Source organism: Heptranchias perlo, chromosome 26 (assembly GCF_035084215.1).
Source record: "Heptranchias perlo isolate sHepPer1 chromosome 26, sHepPer1.hap1, whole genome shotgun sequence".
NCBI lineage: Eukaryota > Metazoa > Chordata > Chondrichthyes > Hexanchiformes > Hexanchidae > Heptranchias > Heptranchias perlo.
In genome coordinates, this window is record NC_090350.1 from 39,023,898 (window position 1) to 39,049,649 (window position 25,752).

The following is a 25,752-nucleotide window of genomic DNA, read 5'->3' on the forward strand; positions in this document are numbered from 1 at the left end:
AAAAGTGCCGAAGGGGACTCGGTAAACAGATCCCCGAGAGAGCAAGGAGCTCGAGCGGCGTCTTCTCAGCGACAAGGTCCAGTGCTCGGAGTCGGTCACCATGGGAGCCTGCCTAGGAATCTGCTCCTTGGCCAGCTGCGTGAGTACCTTTACCCCGGGGGAGGGATGACCCCACGGCCGCCTCCTCCTCCTCCTTCTTCAAGGGGGGACGGCTGAGTCTCTTTGTCTGGTGCCCTAGGGGGCCTTGCACTACTCCAGCCCGGGGCTCTCTCCCTCTGAGCAGGCCTGCCAGTCCTCACTCATTTCGGTTTAAAGATGTGGCCTATTTCGATTGACCCAACTCTTCGCAATAAAACCCATCTATTTAAGTGTTGGGTTTCTTAACCATAAATCACACCGCTGACATTTTCCCCCAATGTTACTAGAAATTCCTCTTCATTTCTATTTTAGAAGCTGCATTTAGTTGTCAACTTTCTCCTTCAGAGTTGGGAATTTGCACAATTAGACTTGAGGTTTTTGTTTGTTTAAAATTAATCTTCCGCCTCCTGTTTGAGGAAGTTGGTGTCAGACCAACTTTGGTTTCCTTAGAACGTTTTTCCCCTTTTTCTTAAAATTTATTTTGAAATTTTATTATTTTTTGTAATTCATTTGAGCACTATTTTTGTGACTTAGTGTGTGCACATAACTTTTACTCGTGGATGAAGGAGCGCTTGTCATTTTTTGTTCAGATCATTTTGTATTTTCATGTGATTTGCGTCATCACAGTCAGGTGTTTAACCTTTTTGCATCATTAGGACCGAGCCCTTTTAAAGGGACACTGCTCTTACTAGTTAGAAGGAATACTAGTTGCAGCAAGTGCATGTTGTTTCTGACTCTCCCACATTGTTCTGAGTACCACCAAGCTCACCTAATAACTTTTTTACCCTGTTCCCCCTGAGAGGAGACTGGCTGAGATTGGGGACTCGGGAGTGGAGGGTCAAAACTGCATTGCTCCAATCTAGAGCATTATGTCCATTACACTCTGGCCTAATGTTTATCCAAACAATGTTTTCCCCCCTAATTGATTAGTTAATGGAGCTGTTTCACTCTGCCTACATGCCATTAGTGTATAGTAGGTTATCACTAAATTAATAATGTTTCTCCAGTACAAAATTAGAATTTAAATGTAATCATTTATCTGAATATTTCATTTGTCCAATAGGGATGTTTCCTCAAACTACTGATAAATGGTATCTCACTGTAGTTTCAAACATATTTTGCTAAACTTGTTGGTGTGAGGTACAGTGTGGGTGGTATTTTTGTTTTGTTATTGTTGGATGGTTGTACTATTCCAAAAAAATATGCATCAGGAAGCAGTAGAGATGATTGCTCTTATTTGTTTTTTGGATGTCTCTGGCTGTATCTTGCACTTTAATGTAGTGGATTTTTAACTGAGAAAATACACTGGGGATCAAATGTTCACAGTATAGTGACATTAATAATAAAATCCAGCAAGATTGAATTAAGTAAAATTTGACTTGTTCCCTGTTTTAGGAAACTAATTACATTGTACCAATAATGGCCTTAGCTCTGAATAGCACAGTAGTGTTTATTTTGAAAGATGCTTTATCTTCTTGATTAAGGGTACATTTACACGACAAGTTTAACCATTGGTACATTGGTTCTAAACTTGCAGTAGACGATGGAGTAAAATGGTTTTTAAAAAAAATCATTCTTGGGATGTGGGTGTCGCTGGCAAGGCTGGCATTTATTGCCCATCCCTAGTTGCCTGATGATAGTGGACCCTCACCTTGAACTGCCGGTAGCGGTTTGATATAACTGAGTGGCTCGCTAGGCCATTTAAGAGGGCAGTTAACAGCCAACCTCGTTGGTGTGGGACTGAACTCGCACATAGGCCAGGGGATGGCAGGTTTCCTTCCCTAAAGGACGTTAATAAACCAGTTGGGTTTTTATGACAATCTGACAGCTTCATGGTCACTTTTACTGATACCAGGTTTTTATTTCCAGATTTTATTATTTTTAGTTTCAGTTTATACAGCATTAGAGCAGCTTTAACTGTCTGGAGAGGATGGAGTTTGGAAGTAAAATTGAGACTAACTTCAAAAGACCAGAAGCTCTTAAACATTTTGAAAATAAATTCATTATTGAGCAGTTACTACTTTGCCCACTTCTCCACCTGAACTTCTGTTTTATATGTTTCTCTAACTTTAACTTTAAGTCATTGAATGTTACAGCTTTACCTGAAGAAACGCAGGTCTTCAGTATGACAAGTGTGTGTTTTACTTTCAAAGTTAAAACAAAATCCAAGCATTACTAGAAAGCTGGCCAGTCTGTAAAAGCCGCATGTAGCTTCACTTACATAAGACTACTGTGAACAGAAGTTAACTGGACTTAACCCATGTCCAATATGGGTCATGTTGAGTGAAAATAAATATAATTATCTTGTGATTGAAATGATCCTTGACATCAAGCCCCATTGTGGCTAATTTGGTGGGGCTCTGAGTCAGAAGATAGTGGGTTACTCAAAGACTTGAGCTCATAATGATACAACACAGAAGGAGACCATTCAGCCCATCATGCCTGTGTCGGCTCTTTGAAAACACTATCCAATTTGTCCCACTCCTCTGTTCTTTCCCCATAGCCCTGCAAATTTTCTCCCTTCAAGTATTTATCCAATTACCTTTTGAAAGTTATTATTGGATCTGTTTCCACCACCCTTTCAGACAGTGCATTCCAGATCATCATAACTTGTTTTTTTTTAAAAAAAGGTCTCCTCATGTCGCTTCTGGTTCTTTTGCCAATTATCTTAAATCTGTGTGCTCTGATTACCAACCCTTCTGCCACTGAAAACAGTTTCTCCTTATCAAAATCCTTTTGTGATTTTTGAACACCTCAATTAAATCTCCCATTAACTTTCTCTGCTCTAAGGAGAGACCTGTTGGGTTCTGTACACTAGTTGCTTTAACCTGACTGGGGAACCTGCCCTTTAAATGAAGTACTGTACAATCCCATAATGAGGATTTTCTTGCTTTCACTGCCTGAATAGATATACAAATTTAAACTGGGCATAATGAGGGAGTGCTGCATTGCTGGAAGTGCTGTCCTTCAGTTTTGCTGCAGAAAATAACTGCTGTGTTTGCCCACAGAACAATAACAGCAACACTCATTTCCATTGTGTACAAAAATATGAGTGCTACACAAGGTGGTGGATTGTGAGTGGTCACTGAATGGGGGGGGGGGGGGAAATGGAAAAGATTCAGGAGGGTGCAAAAGCATGGTTGAAGAAATGGGTCCTAAGAAGGTTTTTGAAAGCAGGAAGGGATGCTGAGGGAGAGAGTTCCAGAGGTCAGGAGTAAAGGGGCTGAAGGAATGGCTGTCGGTGGAGGGAGTGAAGAATGAGAAGTAGAGCTGTGTTGGAATAACAGAGGATGTGTGCAAAGACGTGGGACCGGAGACTACAGTTAGGGAGAGATGAGGCAGTGGTGGGATTTGAAGGTAAGGACAAGAATCTTAAGTAGATTCTGTGGAACATAGGGAGTTGATGGAGCTTGTTGGAGACACAATGTTGGTGAGGATGTGGGCTGCCACATTCTGGATTACTTGCAGTTTACGGATGGTGGAAGCAGGGAAGAATGCAAGGAGAGGATTGGAGAAGTCCATTTGTAATATAAAAGTATGAATTGGCGTTTCTGTGGTGGAGGGAGAGAGATGTGGTCGAGATGGGTGATGTTTCTGAGGTGAAAGTGGTTTTGATGACAGTAACTGCGCTTCCAACTACTTCATTGAATGTGAAGTGCTTTGGGATGTTTGTGAGATAAAGCACTTTATAAATGCAAGTTCTTTGTTCACCATAACCCTACTGATTTTCTGGTAATAACATTAAACCACAAGAAAGCCAGCATTTTACTTGGAAATTGTGCAGTTCAAATTTTGTTTGCCAATGTATGCATGAGATCTTGTATTTGTTCAGTCCCTGGAGATAAGAGAAAAGAAGTGAGTGTGAGTGTTGCAGGACTCAGAACTTTTTTCCCCCTCCCAAAGTGCAGAGTATGTACGCAATAAAGGTGCAGATATGCTCATACCTACCTGTGCTGCAAATCATTGGCACTGTTATTGCAGCTGTCCTGTAGAATATTCATTCATCTGTTATTTATGCATTATTGATAGTGTAAATGTAGTACTAGGATGTGGGTTTATGGCCATGGTTTGCCATCTTATTTTGTGTGCATACCAGTTGATTGTAGAGACTTTGGCAGAGTTGTGAACAGGTTATTTATTTCTTCTCTTGGCTTTAAAATGATGCAGGGCATGGTCAGGGGGATATTGGAGAAACCCACAGGCAGTGCTGTCACGTTTCTCCCACGTTGTTCCCAGAATATTAGTCATAATCTATGATCATGGTGTTAAAATGAATTGCAAAAAGCATTCAGTATAATTAAGCCTTAGTACCAGAGACCTTTCAGGAAATAAGTGGTCTGCACTATTCTGATTCTTAACCTGTCAAAATCCATTGCTACTTTTAGTGCTGAGTTTCCTTTATTAATTTTTTGTTTCATCATTTCTCTTTTTCTTTGTTTTTTATGCAGCTTTGTTGGTTATGACTGAGATGTTCTCTGATTCCCAGTGGTTAGTAGGTTTGGTTCTGTTACTAGTTTTCTTTAACATTCAAACCAGAAGGTTCCCAGGTTCATTCTAACTTGGTTGATCTTGGCTGCGGTGGCAGTAGAGGTGCTGTGATTGGTCTCCAGTGTCCGCGGGTACAAGAGAGGAAATGAGCTGCAGTTGCCAGTCTTAATTTTTTTTCCTTTTGATCTCTGTTGGAAACTACATTGTGAGGACCAGTTCAGGCTTGTTTGTGATGCCCCCTGTAATGGAATAGCTTGGTGTCTCTTCCTGACCATGCTCATAGGTGAAGAATGGGTACTGGAGGGTATCTATGGAACTGTAACCTAGCAAGAATCTGCCTTCCAGAGGAGAGGGAATTCAGGGAGCAATGAAGGAGGGGAAAAGTCTGAATCGGTGAACACTAAACATAAAGAAAAAAAAGCTAGTATCACAATAAAGGAGTACTACAGGATAAGACCCTAATCATCCTTGAACATTTTTTGGAACAGTACTCTCACTTAGCTTTCCCGTCTGTATTTAATTTACTGCAGAGAATCCATGGTTCAGAGGTTAACCATATTTGACAACTTTGGGAGGGGGGAAAAAATTGAAAATGCAACATGAAAGTTTTATTGCACCTGAAACCATATGAAGCCCTATTGCATGGAACAGTGGTTATAGACCCAGAACATAATCGATGAAAGGATTATATATCAAAATAAGGCGCGCTACCAGCCTAATGTTTGAATGTTCATCACCAAAATTTTCCTTTCATCCTTTTTTACCTCTCCTCTCATCTTGAACCCCTTCCCCCATTATTGGGGATGTTTGAACCAAGATTAAGCTTCAAGATGTAATGTTTTAATGCCTTGGGGTGGAAGTGGCATGAAGATGGTAGTGTAGTCAGGATACAAAGTGAAATATCTACTTAGAATTTGTTTTTGTAAAATTAAGTATTGGAGAATTAATTTAAAGTCTTAAGAGGTGAAGTAATTTTATTCAAGGTAGGGAATGAAAAAAATTCAAAGTCTGTTCTATGTTTTGCCTAGATAAAATATGAATGATCATTTTAATTATTATCTGTGAAATGTCGTAGGATTTTTTTTCTATGTTAATACATACTAATGCAAGGTATTAGATTAAAAGATAAATTGGAAGCTGTATTGAGTTATAATTCTGATCGTATTTTCTATTTTAGGTCTCGTGTCTGTGTGGGAGTGCACCATGTTTGCTTTCTGGCTGCTGTCCCTCTACTAGGAACTCTGTGGTGACTCGTCTCATCTATGCCTTCTTCTTGCTCCTTGGAACAATTGTTTCCTGTATCCTGATAATGCCTGGCATAGAGGCCCAACTGAAGAAGGTAAATAGTGAATTAATGTACAAGATTTAAAAAATATTTCTTCTAATTTTAGTTCATCTTCTCTCATGAATCCCTGACTCTTGCTGGAGTATGGTTTGATAGAAGCCAGCAGTCTACCAAATACCTCGCTCAAAACAGCCACTCTTTGTGTTAGCTCAGACACTCAAGCCCAGATTTTCTAATCAGTGTTATTTTAATACCAGTGTTGACCCATCCATGGATTAATGTCTGTTATATTTGCACCAATTAGAAAAATCTACACTCAATGGCAACTGGACATTCAAACATGTTTGACGTCACAGCCAAGGATGATCCTATCATCCTCTCGCATGCACCTGCCAGCAAGCACTGGATAGCAATTAGCAGCGTGAACCCTGCCTAATTTTTTTTCCCTAGCCCAGAAACACTGAGGTTAGTTATAATGCTCCATCTGCATCTTAGGTTGGGATTAGCACAGCTTGAGCCCCAGTACAAGACTTGAGTGCATAATCTAGGCTGACACTTCAGTGTGATACTGAGGGAGTGCTGCATTGTGAATGGTAGTATCTTTTTGGATGAGATATTAAATCAAGGCCCTGTTCAGGTGCACATAAAAAAAATACTAAGGCATTTCCCTGCACTTCCTCCCCCCCCCCCCCCCCCCCCCCCCCCCATGAAGATCAGGGAGTTCTCCTGGTGTCATCTCTCAGCCAACATTGCCAAACCAGATAAACTGGTCAATCATCTCATTACTTTTGTAGGACCTTGCTGTGCATATTTTGGTTGCTGTGTTTCCTTACCAAGCAATAGTAACTACACTTCAAAAGTATTTCACTGGCTATGAAGTGCTTTAGGATGTCCTGAAGATGTGAATGGTGCTATGTAAATGCAAGTTTGTTCGTTCATCTTACTGAATTAGCTGATCTCGGCTCGAACAGTAGTTTGGGTGCTACAATTGGCCTCGGTGCCCTTGACCAGAACTGAGGGTTAAACCCAGTCAGGATCCCCACTCCTGATCATCTGAGGTTGTCGGTTGGGTTCGACTGTCGTAGCTTGCCAACATTCACTGGGCTGGCACGTGGAGAATGACGACTTGGGTGCGATGCTGTGGGGGCTTCTGGCACATGGAACCCTGTCCCAGCAAGTCAATCTTTTCAGGAGAGGCGATAAGATTTGAGGAGAAAAATTCTCAATATCCACACCTGCATTTTAAGGGCCAGAATGATATTCCTTCTTGGGCTTTTCGCCACGAACAAGTCCAATTTGATCTTTGCAACTAAGCATTTTTATGTCCTGGAATCTTTCTTGGAACTCTGCCCTGCACTTTCTGCAGTACATTAATTTCCTTTTGAAAACAAGGTGCTTAAAATGACGCACAGTCTTTTTTATAGTTACAGAAGCGTTCAGTAAACCTGTTTTGACTCGTAATCAAATGTCCTAGGGATGTGTTGCAGCATTTAATTAGTATTGTTGGCAACCAGCTTACTTTAGCTGAATCTTTGCAGTGAAATCACACCCAAATCATTCTTCTTTTGCCAGTGGGCATCCATCCACTGTGCACAGGTTTCACATTTCCTGTACCAGTGCACATTACGTTTACAAGATTACGTTTACAAGATTAAGCAACATCTGACACACTTTGGTTCATCTGTTTAATTTCAATAGATCTCTTTCCTGTGGCACTGTAGCATCTATTGAAATACTTGGTATCATCAACAAGTTTAATATGAGAAGCACCCACCTCAATGGTGTTTTTTTATATATAGTGTAAACAGCCGAGGAGCAAGAGCTGTCCTCCCAAATAACATCTCTACTTATTAAAGCCTTGAGTGTTTTTTGTGGTGTTCGTTTTCAGTCTATCTAGCTATGTTGACATTAACTGTAAGCACCTTCATATTTTTAAATGACTTAAAATGCCTCGAGTTTTAGTACATTAGATTTGGCACAGAACAACAGAATTGTGCTACATCCAAGTGTAGAAATGTGCTTCCCTCGTACTGCAATTTTGCATAAAAAGTTCCAGAGGCACTGAAATTCATCACTTGTCACAACAAATCACGTGCTGTGATTATATTTATTTGGTAACCTTTGCCCACTGATTGATTGTTACTTTGTCAAGGATGCTGTTGGGCATTTTCCTTATTTCCAGTGTCAGACTGACTAACTGGTCTATAATTCCCTGATTCTTGTCTCGTTACATTTTAAAATACTTGTTTTTCTGCACTCCAGTCTTGAGGTTCAACTCTTGTATTTTGTAGAGTTCCTGAACTCTTCACCTGGAGCCTCTTTTGACTTTCTGCAAGATCCTGGTGTATATTCCACTTGGTCCTGGGAGCATGGATTCTGAACTCTAACCTTAAAATTATGCAGCATAATATAAATGTATGTATGCATAATACGTATGAAATTCCTTTGCTATTTTAACACAGGTAAATGTGTCCATTAAAATAGCAGACAGTGGATTTTCATGCACTTGAGCATTCATATGCTAATACAGCACAGTGCAATTTCAAGAGCTTTTGAGTTTCTGACCAAATATCTGTAAAATAAAAATCTTACTTCTGCGTGTACTTCTGTTACAAATTCCTATGTCCACCACTTATAATAGAAACTACCTATGTAAACTTGCCAGGCTGTAATTACAGCCCACTGCCAGTGGTGGTGCTATGGTGCCTCAGTTTTGCATCTTCCAGCTCCTCGACCTGTAATGCAGAGAAATTCATAAACTCCAACCAACTCAGCTCCCCAAATTGCTGTAAGTTTTGTTATTTAGTACAAAGTCAAAGTGTTAGATTAAAAATAAGGACAGGATATATGACATTAAAATGATGGACTGAATTACTTTTGTGTACCCTGCCCTCTAACCCTGCTTCACCTGAAGACGACACTTGGTCTTGACTCCTCGTGTGCAATGCCACTGGGAATCAAGTGGATGGCTAAGCTACTTAGAGTGGATCTGGAATTTGCTGTGTTAGAAGCCTTTGTAAACAATGCCTTATTCTGTGTTTGGAATCTTTATAGTTGTCCTGCCCACCATAATCATCCATTTTGAGCTGAAGTCAAAATCAGGGTCTCGTATTCTTGGAAAATAAGTACTGCAGTTAAAATTTAGAGTTAAAAAGCAGCAAATGTGGGTCAGAGAGATTGTGACGTTTCAGTTGGTGTGTGAATTCCACAAGCTTTACTTGCTGTTTATGGATTTCCCCCCAAAACGTGCTAGTATATGCCTCCGAAACCTAAAAGCACGCTCCACACTTTAGCCTGTGCCTCGCCTACAATAGAGTATTAACAACAGTATTTGAATTAGTCCGTGACTGAAGGGTATTTGGGTTTTTGATTAGATAATCAAATATCATCTGGGGTGAAAATGTGAATCTTTTCATTGTGACGTACTGCATTATATGTGCTAAATTAATAATACATAAAGCAGATTTAAGATTACCATGCAGAGTCTGGCATTGTTGTAACTGTGTTCTTCTTATGATATCACTGGAACTGTTACTACAAGTCCCTTGGGGTTATTATGTTTGAATTTAAAGGACAATGACTTTATCCTTGAGTAGTTATTGAGACAGGCTAGAACCTTCTTTAATTTCCCCTTCAGAGTCTAAAACTTAATAAATGCTGAAACACTACCACAGTTCTCAAAGGACTAAAAATAACAAATGGTTGTATGTTCCATTAATTTTTTTTGAGTTTCTATAGTAATAAAAAAATGATCCAAGACTTTCAAATAACATTAATTTTTTTTATCTCTTATTTTCAGATTCCTGGATTTTGTGAGGGAAGTTCAAGTATTCCATTCATCCAGGGGCACGTTAACTGCGATGTCATTGTGGGTTATAAGTCCGTGTATCGCATGTGCTTTGGTCTGGCTGGTTTCTTCTTCCTGTTTGCTTTGATTATGATCCAAGTGAAGAGCAGCAAAGACCCGAGGGGCGCACTGCAGAATGGGTGAGCCACTGTAAACAGAAGATGTCCATTTGATTAAAATCTGAGTAGTAATGTTGGAGACTGACTTTGAGGACTTCCTGGATAATGTGACTGATCTGAGTTAATGTCAGTAGAGATGTAGTTATCAGCAAAAAACATTTTTTACCAGCATACAGCAACAGAAATAACATGCTAATAAGTTGGCAAATGCAGAAAAATTCAGAAATCTGGGGACCAGCAAGAATCCCCTATCAAATTAATGGACCCCAGTTTGAAAACCATGGATTTAGAATTCAGTCATAGAAAAGATTAGAACTTTAATGAAAGGAAGAGTTGCATTTATATAGCGCCTTTCACGCCCTCAGGACATCCTAAAGCATTTTATAGCCAAAAAAAGTACGTTTGAAGTGTAGTCGCTGTTCTAATGTAGGAAACGCAGCAGCCAATTTGCGCACAGCAATGTGATAATGACCAGATAATCTGTTTTAGATGTTGGAGGGATGAATATTGGCCAGGACACTGGGGAAAACTCCCCTGCTCTTCTTCGAAGAGGCTGCAGTTTTGAAGATGAAAAGATTACAGGGTCTAAGACCCTTGGAGAATTAACCGAACTGTCCTGGTGACATTGATTCTTGCTGGGGTACCATCCACAGGCACCAGCAACCCTTTAATACCTACTTGCCCAACTGGCCATTCTTCAAATGTGAGCCCAGACACACAAGTGTCAGCAATCTGTGGGGACATCACAGCCAAAAGTAATTCTGTCTTCACTTGAAATCAACACCCTTTCTAGCAGGGGTTGCTGGATAGCAATTTGGAATTCTGGCTGATTCTTGTTTTTCTTCTCCCTTGCCCTTGTCACACCCTACAGTTGCCCCAAATGATATCCGCTAAATTTCCAAACTGGGAATTGACCAGGTAGCGAAAGCAGAATTTTCAAGTGAATCACCACTTTTTAATTAAACTGGTCAGGTGCATTATCCACTCAAAGCAGGTATTCAGCTGCCCACCCGTTCCAGGTGAGAGCATAATGCATTGGTAACTCCTGCTCTGGGTAAGCAGTCACTGTAATCAGTATCTGTTTGTTTTTTGTTTAGGTTCTGGTTTTTCAAATTTCTGGCCTTAGTGGGAATCACCGTTGGTGCTTTCTTCATTCCTGATGGAACCTTTACAACAGGTATTATGAATACCAACTTTCTGTAAAGAAACATTTGTATAAAAGTGTCCATAAGATTTGTCAATCTGTGCCTGGTTCCTGTACTAATAAACATTGAAAATTACATGCAGCAATTTATCAATTATCCCTGAGTGGTTCAGTGGATAAACATGTGGACTAGTACACTATTGACCTGAATGGGTTGCGAAGGTCATAGATTTGATCTTCAGAGTGTTTCAAAATATGACCAGAATTGGCTGATTACATTTGTTACCAGTGACATGGAGGAAAAAAACACTGCTACTAGAGATGGGGCTACCATCAGTGGTAATGTTGTAATGGAAAGGGGGCATGTAACATTTGCTTAGTTTGGGGGACTACTTTCTTTCACATTGAAACCACCTCTTCCCAAGCGTGCCAATGGGCACACTTTTGTTCTACTCTTTTTTTTAAAGTATTTTAAGAAAAAGCCGCTTGTTTTGCAGTGATGAGGCTGTTGGGACATCAGCTTCAGATATCCTGGCAAAAAACAAAACTGAGTACGAACCTTGAAATGTTCTTTGAATCCCCTTTCATTTGCATCTGCTTTTGTGACTGTACTCAAGCAAACACTGCAGTGATGGTCAGTAAAAGAAATTGGGTCAGGCTGCTTCAAGCTCGGAGATCATCTAACATCTGATGAATTGCATTTGTCAGTCTGTTATTAAAGTGGACCAGTCACTGATGTCGTCTGCATTGCACAGGGTGCTATGTTGTGTTTAAGTCGGGAGAAGGGTGAAAGAAAAATCAAATAATGCCTAAAATATTGCTGAGTGGTTGGTTGTATTTTTTCCAGTATTATCCCTTTTTCCTGAAAGCACTGACTTTTGCTGGGGTATGGTTATGAGGTACCAGCAGCCTTCTGGTACCATACTCACGTGGCCATTCTTCAAGCAGGGTGTTAGTGGGTTATTCCGTTCTGGAGGGCATCACAAAAGAGATGATCCTGGCCTCAGCTGGCATCCATATGAGGAATTTCTACCACAGATCAATCAGGAGTAGGAATGCTGGCAGATTCTGTTTCTTGCCCCCCCCAGCCCCTTGGAACTGAGGTCAGATGTTGCATTCCTACTAACGTCCCGGCTGAGATCAGCTATTCAGATTGGGGAACAAAGAACCTCTGATCTGACTGACTGACTGACTTAATTTCTCATATCGTGGTGAATTTATCCACTATGCCGTTGGTGAACATCTTTTTAAATGGAAGAATATGACCCTTTGGGTCTACTGTTCGGCCATACTTGCGACTTGTATTTATAAGATTTGAGGTGATTTAGTTAAACTTTAGCTGCATTATTGCTTGCCAGTTGTAATTGTGCTTGTGTCCTTAACAATGCAGAAAAACTGGTGGAAAAATTAGACCTTCACAGCCCATCTTCTTCTCCTCCTCCTCCCCCCCCCCCCCCCCCCCCCAGCCGATGATCTAATGCAATGGCAGAACAGGCTCGAGGGGCTGAATGGCCTGCTCCTATCCAGACCTCCACATCCATAGACACTCGCTTTCCAACAGCAGTCACCAAGTCGTTATCAAGAGCAGGAATGCTGACTGATTTTTCTGTTCTTTGGCCAAGTGGTGCTGAGGCCAACAGCAGGAGGCCAGCTTTAATGCCCCAACTGATGCCTGGCGCAGATCTGCTAACTCAGTACAAACTGAGAATTGAACCTGGGACTTTCAGGTTGCATGGTTTAGTGTTGCACTGCGTGATCCTTTTACCCAGTAAGTTAAGTTGTCTGTCTTAACTACCTAATCGGCTTCTTTTGCATTTTCTCAGTGTGGTTCTACATTGGTGTTGCTGGGGCTTTCTGCTTCATTCTCATCCAGCTGATTCTTCTCATTGATTTTGCTCACTCCTGGAGTCAGGCCTGGGTTCAGAACATGGAAGAGGGAAACACCAAATGCTGGTATTCTGGTATGTAAAAATAAGTCAACAGTTTTATCCTTGCTGTTTTCATTATCAGAATTAATTTGAAAGATGCACGCCTCACATGCCATTCACGGGCTGATGAGAGGACAGGCAGGTGATCTGCTCGAAGGTCTCTGCCTGTCCTGCCATTGCCTTGTTTACTACGGGTGGGCCGCACTGAATACGAGGGACTCCCCTGCTTTTTTTCTTTAATTCCCTTTATTCTTGTGGCTAAGCACCTGGCCTTGGTTCAACAGCTGAGATCTAGAACTCGTTGAAGTGTTTAAGATGATTACAGGAATTGATAGGGTAGATAGAGAGAAACTGTTCCCTCTGATGGGGGAGTCCAGAACAAGGAGGCATAACCTTAAAATTAGGGCTAAGCTGTTCAGGGGTGATATTAGGGAGCACTTGTTCACACAAACGGTAGTGGTAATCTGGAACACTCTTCCCCCAAAAAGCTGTTGAGGCTGGGGGTCAGTTGAAAATTTCAAAACTTAGATTGATAGATTTTTGTTGAGTAAGAGTATTAAAGGTTATTGAACCAAGGCGGGTAGATGGAGTTAAGATACGGATCAGCCATGATCTAATTGAATGGCGGAACCGGCTTGAGTGGCTGAATGGCCTACTCCTATCCCTATGTTCCATTGTGTTGGGAATCATAGTGTGGACCCTGCTTCTGTTCTGTGGCCTTGTTGGTTGGCGAACTAATTCATTATGCTGTCCTCACTCTTTGGTAACGCCACTGGGATTTCAGTGAGGCATAATGGCTGGCCTATGAAGTTGTTGCACTTTGTCCACTTGAACTGTCACAAACATCTAACCGTGCAACCTTAGATTTTCCTTTCAACCTCGCTTGTAGAGAGCGTTCTAAGCTATTTAAACACTGGGGTGAAGCAGCGAAGGGTGCAATTTGAGGTGATTAATTAAGAGCATTATTCAAGAAGCGCACTTCACAACATTAAAGCTTGTCTTCCCTCTCCTGTATTGGTGCCTGTATTCTAAATAAGCTCAGTAACAATGTCTGTTGTGTTTTGTGATTGTGCATATAAGTAAGTTAACTAGTTACTGTAATAGGAAATCACTTGGCTATATGTCATGGTATATAACAACAGCAACTTGCATTTATATAGAGCCTGTAATGTAGTAATTCATCCCAAGGTGTTTTACGGGAGCATAATCAGACAAAAATTTGACACCAACATGTACAACCATGTGTCAAACTCATGATAATCGTTTAGCACATGTCCTACTGACGTAGAAAGCAGTGGCTGCATTTGTAGAGATAAGCAGGATTAGTGGTGCTCTATGATTCCTAGTTATCAATTTTAATCACATTTGTTTTATCAAATTATTGTTATGTTCCTAAACTGGCTAATGCCTATTTTCACAGTAACGTAGACTTTTAATTTTAATATAGGTACAGAATATGTCGATTTTTTTTGTGGTGATCCCAGCACCATTGACAAGCCAATAACTATCAGTACTTTGCCTTGGTGTTATATTGCCCAAAACGCTCTCCAGATACAACCCAAGTTTGGAAAGGCAAAATCTGTCATTGTACTGCCGAGTGTCTTTCATAGTTCAAGTTGACATAGTGTGAAAATTTAACCCACTCTCCATTATGGTTTAGTGCAATCTTAGTGACAGTGTTGAAAGGTAATGAAAGAACATTGCATGAATGTTCCACTTTGATTAAGACCAGTTAGCCATTTACTTCGTGATATGGTTGACCTAAATATATACTGTTATTGCATCATAGTTTTTATAATTGTATGTATTTGTATTGATCTCTGATTAACAAATACTTCTGAAATCAATGTGCCCAATTTCACACTGTCTTCCCTCCTATTTTTAAAGCCTTACTTATCTGTACGGTCTTCAACTACCTCGTCTCACTGGCTGCAGTGGTGGTTTTGTACCTTTTTTACACTACACCTGCTGACTGTGCAGCAAATAAGGCCTTCATCAGTCTGAACCTCATCTTCTGCGTCATTGTTTCTGTTGTGTCTATCCTACCAAAGGTTCAGGTAAGAAAATGACTGCAGAGTTTGTGAGCGTGATATGCATTACTGGGTGGAGAAATAAATATTGAAAATTTGGCAGCTGCTCTATAATGGCAGGCTTTTCTGACCCAAAACTGTGAAAGGTCTTGGAATATTTTGCTAAATTAAAGGCACTATATAAATGTAAGCTCGATTGTTTGTTATAACAGAAACCAAAACTACTCATTGATGCCTTTGTGGGTAAATACACTGCTCGGTATGGTACTACATAGAATTACATAGAATATGCAGCACAGAAACAGGCCATTCGGTCCAACAGGTCTGTGCTGGTGTTTATGCTCCACATGCGCTTCCTCCCACCCTACTTCATCTAACCCTATCAACATATCCTTCTGTTCCTTTCTCCCTCGTGTTTAATTAAGTCATATATATATAGACCAGGAAGATTCCAGGTTTGATTCCCAACTGTGCTAAGTTAGCTGATATCAGCTGGAATGTTTCAATTGACCCCCCCCATCCCTGGGCTACAGAAGAAAAATCAGCTAGGATTCCCGCTCCTGATTGCTGTCCGGCGATCCATATTGGAAAGTGCCTGGATGTCATGTTAGATTTGGGCTTGGCTCTGAGCCTTCTGTGGTTTAATATCAATACCTGCTACCTCGGTGCACAAGAATAGCCAATTCAGCAGAGTACTGAGGGCAACTGGGACCTTTGGTGCCATATCAAGTTGGGGGAAGGAGACAAACATCATGGGCAGCTGAGTTTGGGGGCTGGAGATATTTTATTTGGAATCTTGTACTTGAATGGACAAGTTTTTGAGTTTGAATAAGAATATTTTTCTGTGTGGAGTACACACCAAGGTTTTTTTTAAATCGAAGCCCATCTTTTCATTGAGATTTTCATAGATTGTAACTTAAGCAGGTATTAACATTTCTTTATTACATGACTTTATTAATTTTGATGTGCCAATTACTGGTATTACAATAGGGTAAAAAGCATAAGGATAACTTGCAGACATGGATCTAATAAATTGACACAAGAAAAGGAAAGGCCAAAGGCCTTTGACCCACAAAGCTCATCCTTCATATCCTTATTGGAACCATGGGGTTGTAATCTGTGGAATCAACAGGTCAGAGTTGAATTGGGTAGGTTGCAGTAATAGTTTAAACTGAGTCAACAGGTAGGGTTGAGCTTTGGTACCAGTTTGAAAAACTGATCCAAACCTTGGAGTCAACAGCAATTGGATAAAACCATTTTGGATTAGAACTGAGCTTTGAGCAGACTCAACCCAGTTCCCAGTGCTCATGGGACTGCAGCACAAAACTGCTTTAATTGGCACTAACCTGTTAGCCATCCTTTGGCCTCTCTTGCGAGACTGATTTAGGAAATGGAAAGTTGTTACACTGAGGACGGTGCTGAGGCGTACTGTTGGGGTAGACTGGATGGAGCTTTATGCATTTAGCTATGACTTTCGAGTGCATTACACTGCCTTTGGATGCATGAAATGGAAAATTGCTCCATTTTCTAGTGCTAACATTCCTCACCTTGATGTGTATAAAGTTCATCAATTTTTTTTGTTAAATCAGATTTTTAAACCCTTCCAATAGAATCGAAAGGCAAACTTAGTATCCTCGTCCTTGCAGTTGGTGTAAGAAATCTGTTGTCTGCTTCAGCTGATGTTCTGTCCCATCTCTGGGCTTGCTAATTTTGAGATCAAAAGAAAAACTGAATGTTGAAAACCAAAGACCCTCTGTGGCATCTTTTAAGTGCTGTGTGGTTAGGAATGTGCCATCAATCAGTCAAGTGTGTGTACATTTTTGCAGAACTAAATAAACTTTTTTTTAAAAGAAAAATTGGAAAAATGTGAGTAGCTGCCTGTTCTGTAGATAATAGTCAGTGTATAAACATTGAACTGAGCCTGAGATTGTGTATGGGATGAGGTTTAACACGAGCAAGAGAAGTTACCACATTTGAAATGAAAAGAAAAAATGATGGAAATGTACTGTATTTGTGTCAGAATCTGAAAGAAAATGTTGAGTTCAAGTTTCAGATGGAAGTTGTTCAGAACCCTTTACTTCTGATGAAGGGTTTCAATCTGAAAGGTTAACCTTTCATATGTAAAAGAAAGAAAGAACTTTCATTAATATAGCCCCTTTCACGACCTCTGGACATCCCAGAATGCTTTACAGCCAATTAAGTACTTGAAAAATCAACGTATTCACTGTTGTAATGCGGGAAACCTCACAGCATCAGCACTGCATGCTCAGCTAAGCCCTGTGCTGGTGCACAATGGGTGCAAATCATTCTGCCATCAGGGTTAGAACTGCTAAGATGCTCAATGACTTTCCATTGTTCAAATGCTGGCGCAAGATGTAAAAGTAAACTGGTTAATAGTTGTGCCATTTCCCTTTTGAGATCACTCATTTATATTCCCAACCAACCTTTGTCCAGTGGCTACAGGCATTTAATGTAAAGTAAAAATATATTGTAACCTAAATCCAACTTCATAGCAATATCGTAACACAAATTAAAATCCATTCCGGGTCAAATGGATAATAGTCCTAGTATGTTAGAAGTATTGACAGGCTTGGTTTCATTGAGGAAAAAAGTAAGTAGGTGGGTTAATATTTTACAATTCTCTGGGTCCACCAAAGGATGTAGGTATGCACTGTACTGGCTGAAATGCTGTTCATTACAGATCAATTTTTGGAAAACTGAGTTTCATTGACCAGTGAAAATTCCTCTTCTCTGTATTAACTGTAGCATGATGTTATGACTTAATTCAAGATGCAGGTAAATATTCTATACATTTCCAGCTATTTTTTTTCTGTAATGTTACAACAACTACTTGCATTTATATCGTACCTTAAACATGGTAAAACGTCCCAAGGAGCTTTACAGGAGCAATTTTTAAACAAAATTTTACACCAAGCCACCTAAGGAGGTATTAAGGAGGTGACAGCTTGGTCAAAGAGGTAGGTTTTAAGGATCTTCTTTAAAAGAGGAGAGAGAAATAGAGAGGCTTGGGGAGGGAATTCGAGTTTAGGGCCTAGGCAGCTGAAGGCACGGCCGCCACTGGTGGAGTGATTAAAATCGGGGATGTTGGAGGGTTGTAGGGCTGGAGGAGATTAGAGATAAGGAAGGGCGAGGTCATGGAGATATTTGAAAACATGGATGAGAATTTTAAAATTGAGGCATTCCCGAACTGGGAGCCAATGTCGGTCAGCGAGCACGGGGGTGATGGGTGAACGGGACTTGGTGCGAGTTGGGATATGTGCAGCAGAGTTTTGGATGAGCTCAAGTTTATGGAGGGAGGAGGACTGGAGGCCAGCTAGGAGACCACTGAACTAGTCAAGTCTGGAGGTAACAAAGGCGTGGATGTGGGTTTCAGCAGCAGATGTGCTGAGGCAGGGATGGAGACGAGAGATGTTACTTGGTATTTACGTTAGTTATGTGTGCAAATTGGGAGTTTGCCTGCTTGTTTATTGCATTGTTTGCTTCTTGCTTTTTTTTCCTGCAGGAAGCTCAGCCCCATTCAGGTTTGCTGCAAGCCTCTGTCATTACTCTCTACACAATATATGTGACCTGGTCTGCCATGACCAATGAACCAGGTAAGTTTAACTTTGGTTTTACATCAGTATTTATGTGGTAGGAAGAGAAAGTGCTATCTTTTTACATGTGCTTTGAATACAGTGTGAGTTCCCCCACAATTGTTTTCCTGTCTCTCTATTTCTGATAGGTTTTCAAATTCTGTGGCAATCTCACGTAGAAATGTGAGTAAAATGAACACTAGAGCAGTGCGTTTGAATATCCACCCTCCATCATTGTGCTATGGATTTGAAATCAATGCAATAGCCAAATATCGGAGAAAGTGCTTTAAGTGTAAAGCTCTTCTCTTTAGCCCTCCTTTTCCCCTATAGAAGTTATTCTAAAGTATCGTAGCTCATAGAGAGATCCTACAATTACCTTCTTCCTGCAGCTCCATAAAGAACCACTATTTGAGCATCAGATTTGTCAAATAGGCAGGAGCTGATATATGCCGCAATAGGTTAGACATTGGGATCTGGATTTGCAGCCAATCCAGACATAGGATGAAAGTGTCTTCTGCAGGCTGTACGTATCCTACGTTAAAGCGAGTTGGCCAATTTTAATCCAGTTCCTAGTGGGTATGGGCCTTCTGCAAGAAATTGCCACATTCCATCACTAATTGGCAATCTCACTCTGCGAGCCCACAGAATGCCTGGTGTGGTCAATGAAAGGTACCATAAGGGGTTACGGCAGATTGTTGGATAGAGTGAAGGGAGCTTTATTCTACATCTAACTGCTGTACCTGACGTGGGAATGATTGTTGATACTGGAAGATATTCCATTCTGTAACACAAATGTCACTCATCTTGAGCACTAAATACGACTTAAAACAAGTTGCTTTTAGAATAGAACAAAAACATAAGGCATGGGACATCACGAGAGTGCACACATTTGGTGGTCATTGGTGCCTCTTTTAGGTTTTGGATGCTGGTTAGGTGGTATTATTACTAACTATTAAAATTCAGTACCACTTGTATATTGTTATGGAGTTTTAATACCAGTCGCATGGTGTATCCTATCTAAACTCGAAGAGCTTCTCGCAAAGAATTACTTTTGGACTACAGTGACTGTTATGCAGGTAAATATAGGTAGCTAGCGTTAAATTTGAATTTGGCTGATGCATCGTGACCAGCCAGCTTTTGGAGTTTACAGCTGAGATTGGCTCCTTGCCAAGCTTTAGACTCCAAAAGATGGTCCCCAGGGATAATGGGGATAAAGGTTTCTTTTTTTGCTAAAAGTGGCTTTTTTTTCTGCTAATTATTTGGATGGAGGAAAATTGAGAAACTTTGCATGGAAAGAATTTCCCACTTTATATGTTGTTAAGGACTCGAATTGATAAAGTTCCACCACTGGCTTTCCAATGTAAATCAATGCAAATCCATTGGAGTCAGGTCAACAATTTGACCCCTGACCACACTAAAGCCAAAAAAATATAAGACCACTTCTAATCTCTCAACACTGGGGCATCGCACCAGATTCAGAATAACTGCGGTCTGAAATGAGGTTGGGCAATCTTAATCCAGTTCCCAGCGAACAAAGTCAACAACATAAGCCTTCCTGGTAGTTTGGTGGTGGTGGAAACTACCACGTAGGCTGATTTGTGGTAATGGAAATGTCCCATTGCAATTAGAGTCCTTTCCTGAGCTTGGCAATGAATGTTGAAGTTTTTTTTTTTAAGAAGGCTTGAGTATTTGTTCACTGCCCACTTTGTACATTTGTGAATCGGCGAGTAACCAGTGTTACAGTATTTTCTGTTCATCCTATGCAGATAGAAAGTGTAACCCCAGTTTGCTCAGCATCGTCCAGCAAACAACCAGCAACGTCACTGTTGCTACACCCTCCAATCAGGTTGTCCAGTGGTGGGATGCCCAGAGCATTGTGGGATTGGTCATCTTCCTCCTTTGTGTGCTTTATTCAAGGTCAGTATCTGCAGGCCTTCTGTTTTTAGTGCTCCCTCTGAAATACTCCAAATAAAAGTCCCCATAAAATTGAGCTAAAAATAAGCAGGTGTGCAGTTCTGTAAGCAAGTTAGATGTTCGAATCCAGGCCTCACCTGATTGCAGTCTACTTGGTGATGAGAAATTGTTCCCTGTTCTTGGTTCTCATTTAAATGGAACGCTGCTGGCAGTGGCCTCCCTTCGTTGCTGTGGGGAACAAGCTCACTGGGCCAGTTGACCTCGCAACATTCACACCTGTCAGCAGTAATGGATGGGTGTAGATGGCAACCATGGTGGGGAGTGGGCTTCCCTCAACACAGATGGAATTGTGGCAGTGAAAATATCACTCTAGATCTAAAAGATTTAAAAAGAAATAATAGAGAAGAGTTATTTTAGTTATATATATTTCAGTGTCCCATTGGTGAAATAATTTTCTCTTTCTTTAGGGGGCCCTCTACCAATTTCCTGTGCACTGTTCCCCCTATGCAGCCAGACTGCTGTTCTATGCACTATGCTCTCCTATTTTCTCAGAGCAAGCAATCTCTCATGCATTATTCCCTTGCCTTCCTATGCACTTTTTAAAAAAGTATTGACTTAAATATAGTGGTCAGGAAACAGACTAATTCAATGTGAACATAAGGGCAGGATCAATTATTTGCTATTCTTCTGGCACCTTGCCTAGCCTTCTCTGGAGAGCTGAACTCTTCAACTCTGTAGTTTGCCTAGCAGTTCTTTTTACTGCCACTGGAGACCAGTAGTAACCATTGTATTTTTAAAGTATTCCTATGTTAGTTAATCATAAAGTTAGAACAGTGAAATATACCTAAAGGAGATGCTAATTGCCTTGAGATCAGAATAAATTGGGGAGAGAATAAGAAAGGAATCAAGTTAAAGAAAGTTAAGTATTCAAAAAAAAAGTTTGTTGGTTGTGAGCTGAGAATAGTTTTTCTTTAATTATAGGAAGGGCCTTGTTCCTTTTTTAAAAACTCTTTCTGACCTGTGCATTCGCTTCCTGTGTGTCCTGCAGCATCCGATCATCCAGTAATGCTCAAGTTAACAAGCTGATGATGACTGAAGAAGGCGAAGGGACAATGGGCGACTTCTCTGCTCCCCGTGAAGATGGTTTGCATCGTGCAGTGGACAACGAGCAGGATGCAGTTACCTACAGCTACTCCTTCTTCCATTTTTGCCTCTTCCTGGCCTCTCTGTACATCATGATGACACTTACCAATTGGTACAGGTATGTCTTGCTTTGTTAAATCAACACCAGGCAACATTAAATATAGCAATGGTGCCCTCCACCATGTTGCATATGAAATAAAACTGAAGCCCATGGGATTAGCTGTCAGAGGGAGGGCTGAAGGAGCAGGCCATGGAATGGTAGGATGTGGTTTGGTTCCCATATTTCCTCGAAAAGATTCTGACCCCACCTGGATTGTTCTGAGCAAGAGAGTAACCCCAGAAGGTAAGCATTTCCACAGAAGGGTGGAAAGAGCAAAAATGCGAAGGGATGGTTGTCTAAGGCTTCACTTTCACCTCGTAATGGCTGGCTCAGAACCATCCTCGTTACTCCTCTCATGGCTGGCTGGGTAGAGGCGCCACTTGGCAGTCAGTACTAAGCCACGCAGACCAGAAGTTTCCACGTTCGATCCGGTTATTGCAGACGAGTTAATTGATCTCGGCAGCTCTGGGCAAAGGGAATGTAAAAAAACTCAACCGGGGTTCTTGCTCCTCATTGCTGTACAGTGGCTCATCTTGGAAACGCATGCGTGTGTGAACGTGAGATGGGAATACAATAGGGCGCGGCTATGAGTAGCCTGCTAATGCTTACTTTCTGTGATGAATGGCCAGTTGGGGAAGGTACTGGAGGGCAGCTGCCTCTGGAGCTGTACCCCAGGTGAATAACACCAGTTACTGTGCTTGCGTGCACATATTACATTTGTTAAGGCTAATAAAGTAACTTTCGAATTTGTAAATGGAGGACTAAAACATGGCTTCGATCGGCCATTACAACAGCAGCTTTCTTTTAAAACAGGTAAGAAAAGTTTGAGAGTGGCCATTTTCACTTGAGACCTTTTTATACTTAATCCCACTTGCAGTCTCTGTTTTGATTTGCTCCAGTTAATTCTACCTTTTCATATTTCCCATTTTCCACTTTGCTTGCTGTCCTTCAGAGTTCAAGAAATGAGCCCATAATCCATTTAAATTGCAAACTGTGGCATAATGTGTTTTCTAGATCTATTGCATGTGCTTGAGAACTGGAGTAGAAATCAGTTCAGCGTATTGCATCCATAGTCCTTGCTACTGATTTATAAACTGGCAGTTTTGTGCAGTTTGTTTATTTTTTACTCTTGTACGGTTTTCCTAGTCCCAACTCTGATTACTCGACCATGACAAGTGCCTGGCCGGCAGTCTGGGTGAAGATCTCCTCGAGCTGGATTGGACTCCTGATGTACTTGTGGACTCTGGTTGCTCCTCTCATACTGTCGGATCGTGACTTCAGCTAAGCAATAAAAAGCACTGCTCACAGCCACTCGCCTTTTTTTATATGTCTTTAAACTAAATTCACTCAATGCCTTGACTGTAAATAAAGTTTTATAAGTATCACTAATATGAAGCCATAAACAATACTTGCAAAAAATGCTGTACCACACCATTTTTGAGCTAAAGGTTTCCTGTCAGAATGTCTTTTTATACATTCACACTAACTTTTTGTTACTCATTTTTCCCCATTCCTTTGAAACCGAACTTCTATAAATGTTACAGATAATTAAACCTTCGTTCCCCACCCCCCCCATCCTATTGCATCTGTGTGCACTTCTGGGCTGGCAGCTTTTCCATTATAAATTCCAGTACATTTATAATGGAAACTGCCTATGGGAAATGGTTATGTGGTAACCACACCTTCCTGCCAGTGGAGATGCTGCAGGGCCACCACCAGCAGGAAGATGCAAGCACACGTTTACATAGACAGCTTCCATTCTAAATGTGCACATAACTATTTTAGTGGAAATATAAAAATAAGGATAGAAGGTGTTACTTTAAAATGGGTACTCAATTATGTCTGTGGTCTGGTCCAATTATCTCTTGCCCTCTAACTCTGCATCATCTGAAGGCTACACCTGGTCTTCACTCCCCGTGCACAATGCCATGGGCGATGATATAGTTTTTAAAAGAGAAAGTAAATCTAGCTTAGCCTGCTGCAAACTGGCAGAAAACATTGTAACCACAAAATATTACCCAGCACGTACATCATGTGATTGATTAAAATTAAGGAGGATTATTGGCATCTTGTCAGTATTTGTATGAGGACTTTCAATGAACTTTGTGAGGTTATGGATAGGGATGTGACCCGGGATTAAGGAAGGATGAAGACTGTTGCTTTGTGGCATACTGAGCAGACATAGGAACAAGGGTTGGAAGTTTTTATTTCCATTCTTTTATTCTTGCGCTTTATTTGGAACAGTATGCAATTTACCAAAGCAATTATTGTATGTTTTAAAAAATCATGGGAGTAATGTATATCAGCAAGCTTTTTAAGTGAGTTTTTAGTAGTTAGAAGAAATGCTTGTAGTTAGGCAGTACACTTGTGTAGCCTAGAATGCACAAAGGACATTAAACTATTGTCAGTGAGTGCTGGCTTTTATTTAAAGAGCAAAGTTGCTTTTATACTGGCTAGTGCCAGTGCTGCATGAGTTTCATGCTGCCAATGGGAATACCAAGATTACAAGATTCAGCCAGGCTGGCAATGGGGAAGACCAATTTAAAAAATGTTCAGAGCGGAATGATGATACACGGGCGTTTTCTAATAATGGCAAAATCCCTTCCCACATTGATTCCCTTGAGCAAAACAAGGAGACGCTAGAGCTGCCCAGTTTTAAATAACTCTGACGTTGGAATTGATATGCTTCCTAAGTAGTGTTTAGCTTTCTTTTCCTTCGTTATGTAGGAAGATAGGAGATTGTAATATCGTTGTGTATGTGGGTGTAACAGAGCAGTGTTCCTTACTCCACGTGCCAAAGGAAACTGGAGGAATCGTGCAGAAACAACAGTGGAGGAAGTTGCTACTTAATTTTGAAGTATAACTCCCCCACAAAGGAATTCTTTTTTTAAAAAGTGAATTCTTCAATTGTTTTTCAAGCATTATAGAATGGAAAATCGCTGTTCAGATATCGGTGGTAGTAATATTGTCTGTTGGGGCAGTGATTATCTACGTAGTGAGCCAGTAAAATTTGCTGTGATGTGATACAGCATGTTTAGACCATTTAAAGATTTGCATCATCTGGTACAGCTTGTATTGAATTCAAACTAGTTTAAATCTTCAAAATTGGAAATGTATCGACCTTTTATAAACCTCCCTGCTTGTGAAAAAGTGGAAGGTAGATTAAAGATTGGAAATAAGTTTTTTTTTATATAGATAGTGATTTTGAAATTGTATGTCAAACATTGTACCTATGTAGTTGTCATAACTGGTTTCTCTATGTAAAAATCATGGGAATTTTTATTTTGTTTTTTTATAAGCCTGGACTATTTTATTTTAGGTTTTTAAAGCTAAAAATGTGCCTCACTAATTGTGTCTATTTCAGAAGATGCTGTGCTTTGTGTGTTTCATTTGTTAATGAAGACAAATAATTTCTTACTGCTCAGAAATCAACATTTTTACTGCCCCTCCCCCTCAATCTTCTATACAAAATTCATGCAGCAAATTGTGTTACATGCAGCAAGCATAGAAATTCGCACCATAATTGTGCAAGTGTCCACCATTTGCCACAAGATGTCACTCCACTTCGAATAATTTGGCCGACTGATGTCTTCACCACAAAGGAATCACAACAGCGAGAGTTATAGGGTGGGACAGGCCATTTCTACATGGTAGTTGTGCTTTCCTTAAAGCTTTTTTGCTGCAATGTATCACTGCCGACTGTTAAAAGAAGGAGGCTCCTCAAAAACAGTCGCAAGGAATAATGATTTAATATTTTTGCATTTTTCTTGGGGAAAGGATCAATGATTAGGAAAATAGAACTTTGTCTTTAACCAGTTGTGGGTGCAATCAGTCACTCCTTCCTTACCTGATGGATGTATTTGTAACACATGTATCATTATAAATCTAACATGGACTTTAAAATAAAGATTTTTTTTTTCTTTTCACCAAGTATGATGTGTGACTTATTTTTCGAGTTCAGCGATTTCTGCAACGAAGGCAAAAATTGTAAACGGGCAATTAAAAACAGTTGTAGAAAATGCT

General features: G+C 40.5%; 1 protein-coding gene across 1 annotated transcript; it reads left to right on the forward strand.

Moving 5' to 3' along the window:
• LOC137342717 (serine incorporator 1-like) lies at positions 1-25,655 on the forward strand. The gene is made up of 10 exons (XM_068006858.1): positions 1-139; positions 5,804-5,965; positions 9,711-9,898; positions 10,975-11,054; positions 12,845-12,982; positions 14,837-15,006; positions 18,503-18,593; positions 20,339-20,489; positions 21,535-21,747; positions 22,876-25,655. Exons 1-10 carry the CDS (start codon positions 101-103, stop codon positions 23,012-23,014), a joined length of 1,371 nt encoding a protein of 456 aa, XP_067862959.1. The 5' UTR covers positions 1-100; the 3' UTR covers positions 23,015-25,655.
• The last annotated feature ends 97 nt before the right edge of the window (positions 25,656-25,752 follow it).

Coding starts and splice junctions, on each gene's coding strand:
- LOC137342717 (XM_068006858.1), top strand. CDS start 101: ATGGGAGCCTGCCTAGGAATCTGCTCCTTGGCCAGCTGC. Junction 9,899..10,974: donor AGGGGCGCACTGCAGAATGG/GTGAGCCACTGT, acceptor TTTTTTGTTTAG/GTTCTGGTTTTTCAAATTTC. Junction 18,594..20,338: donor TGCCATGACCAATGAACCAG/GTAAGTTTAACT, acceptor CATCCTATGCAG/ATAGAAAGTGTAACCCCAGT.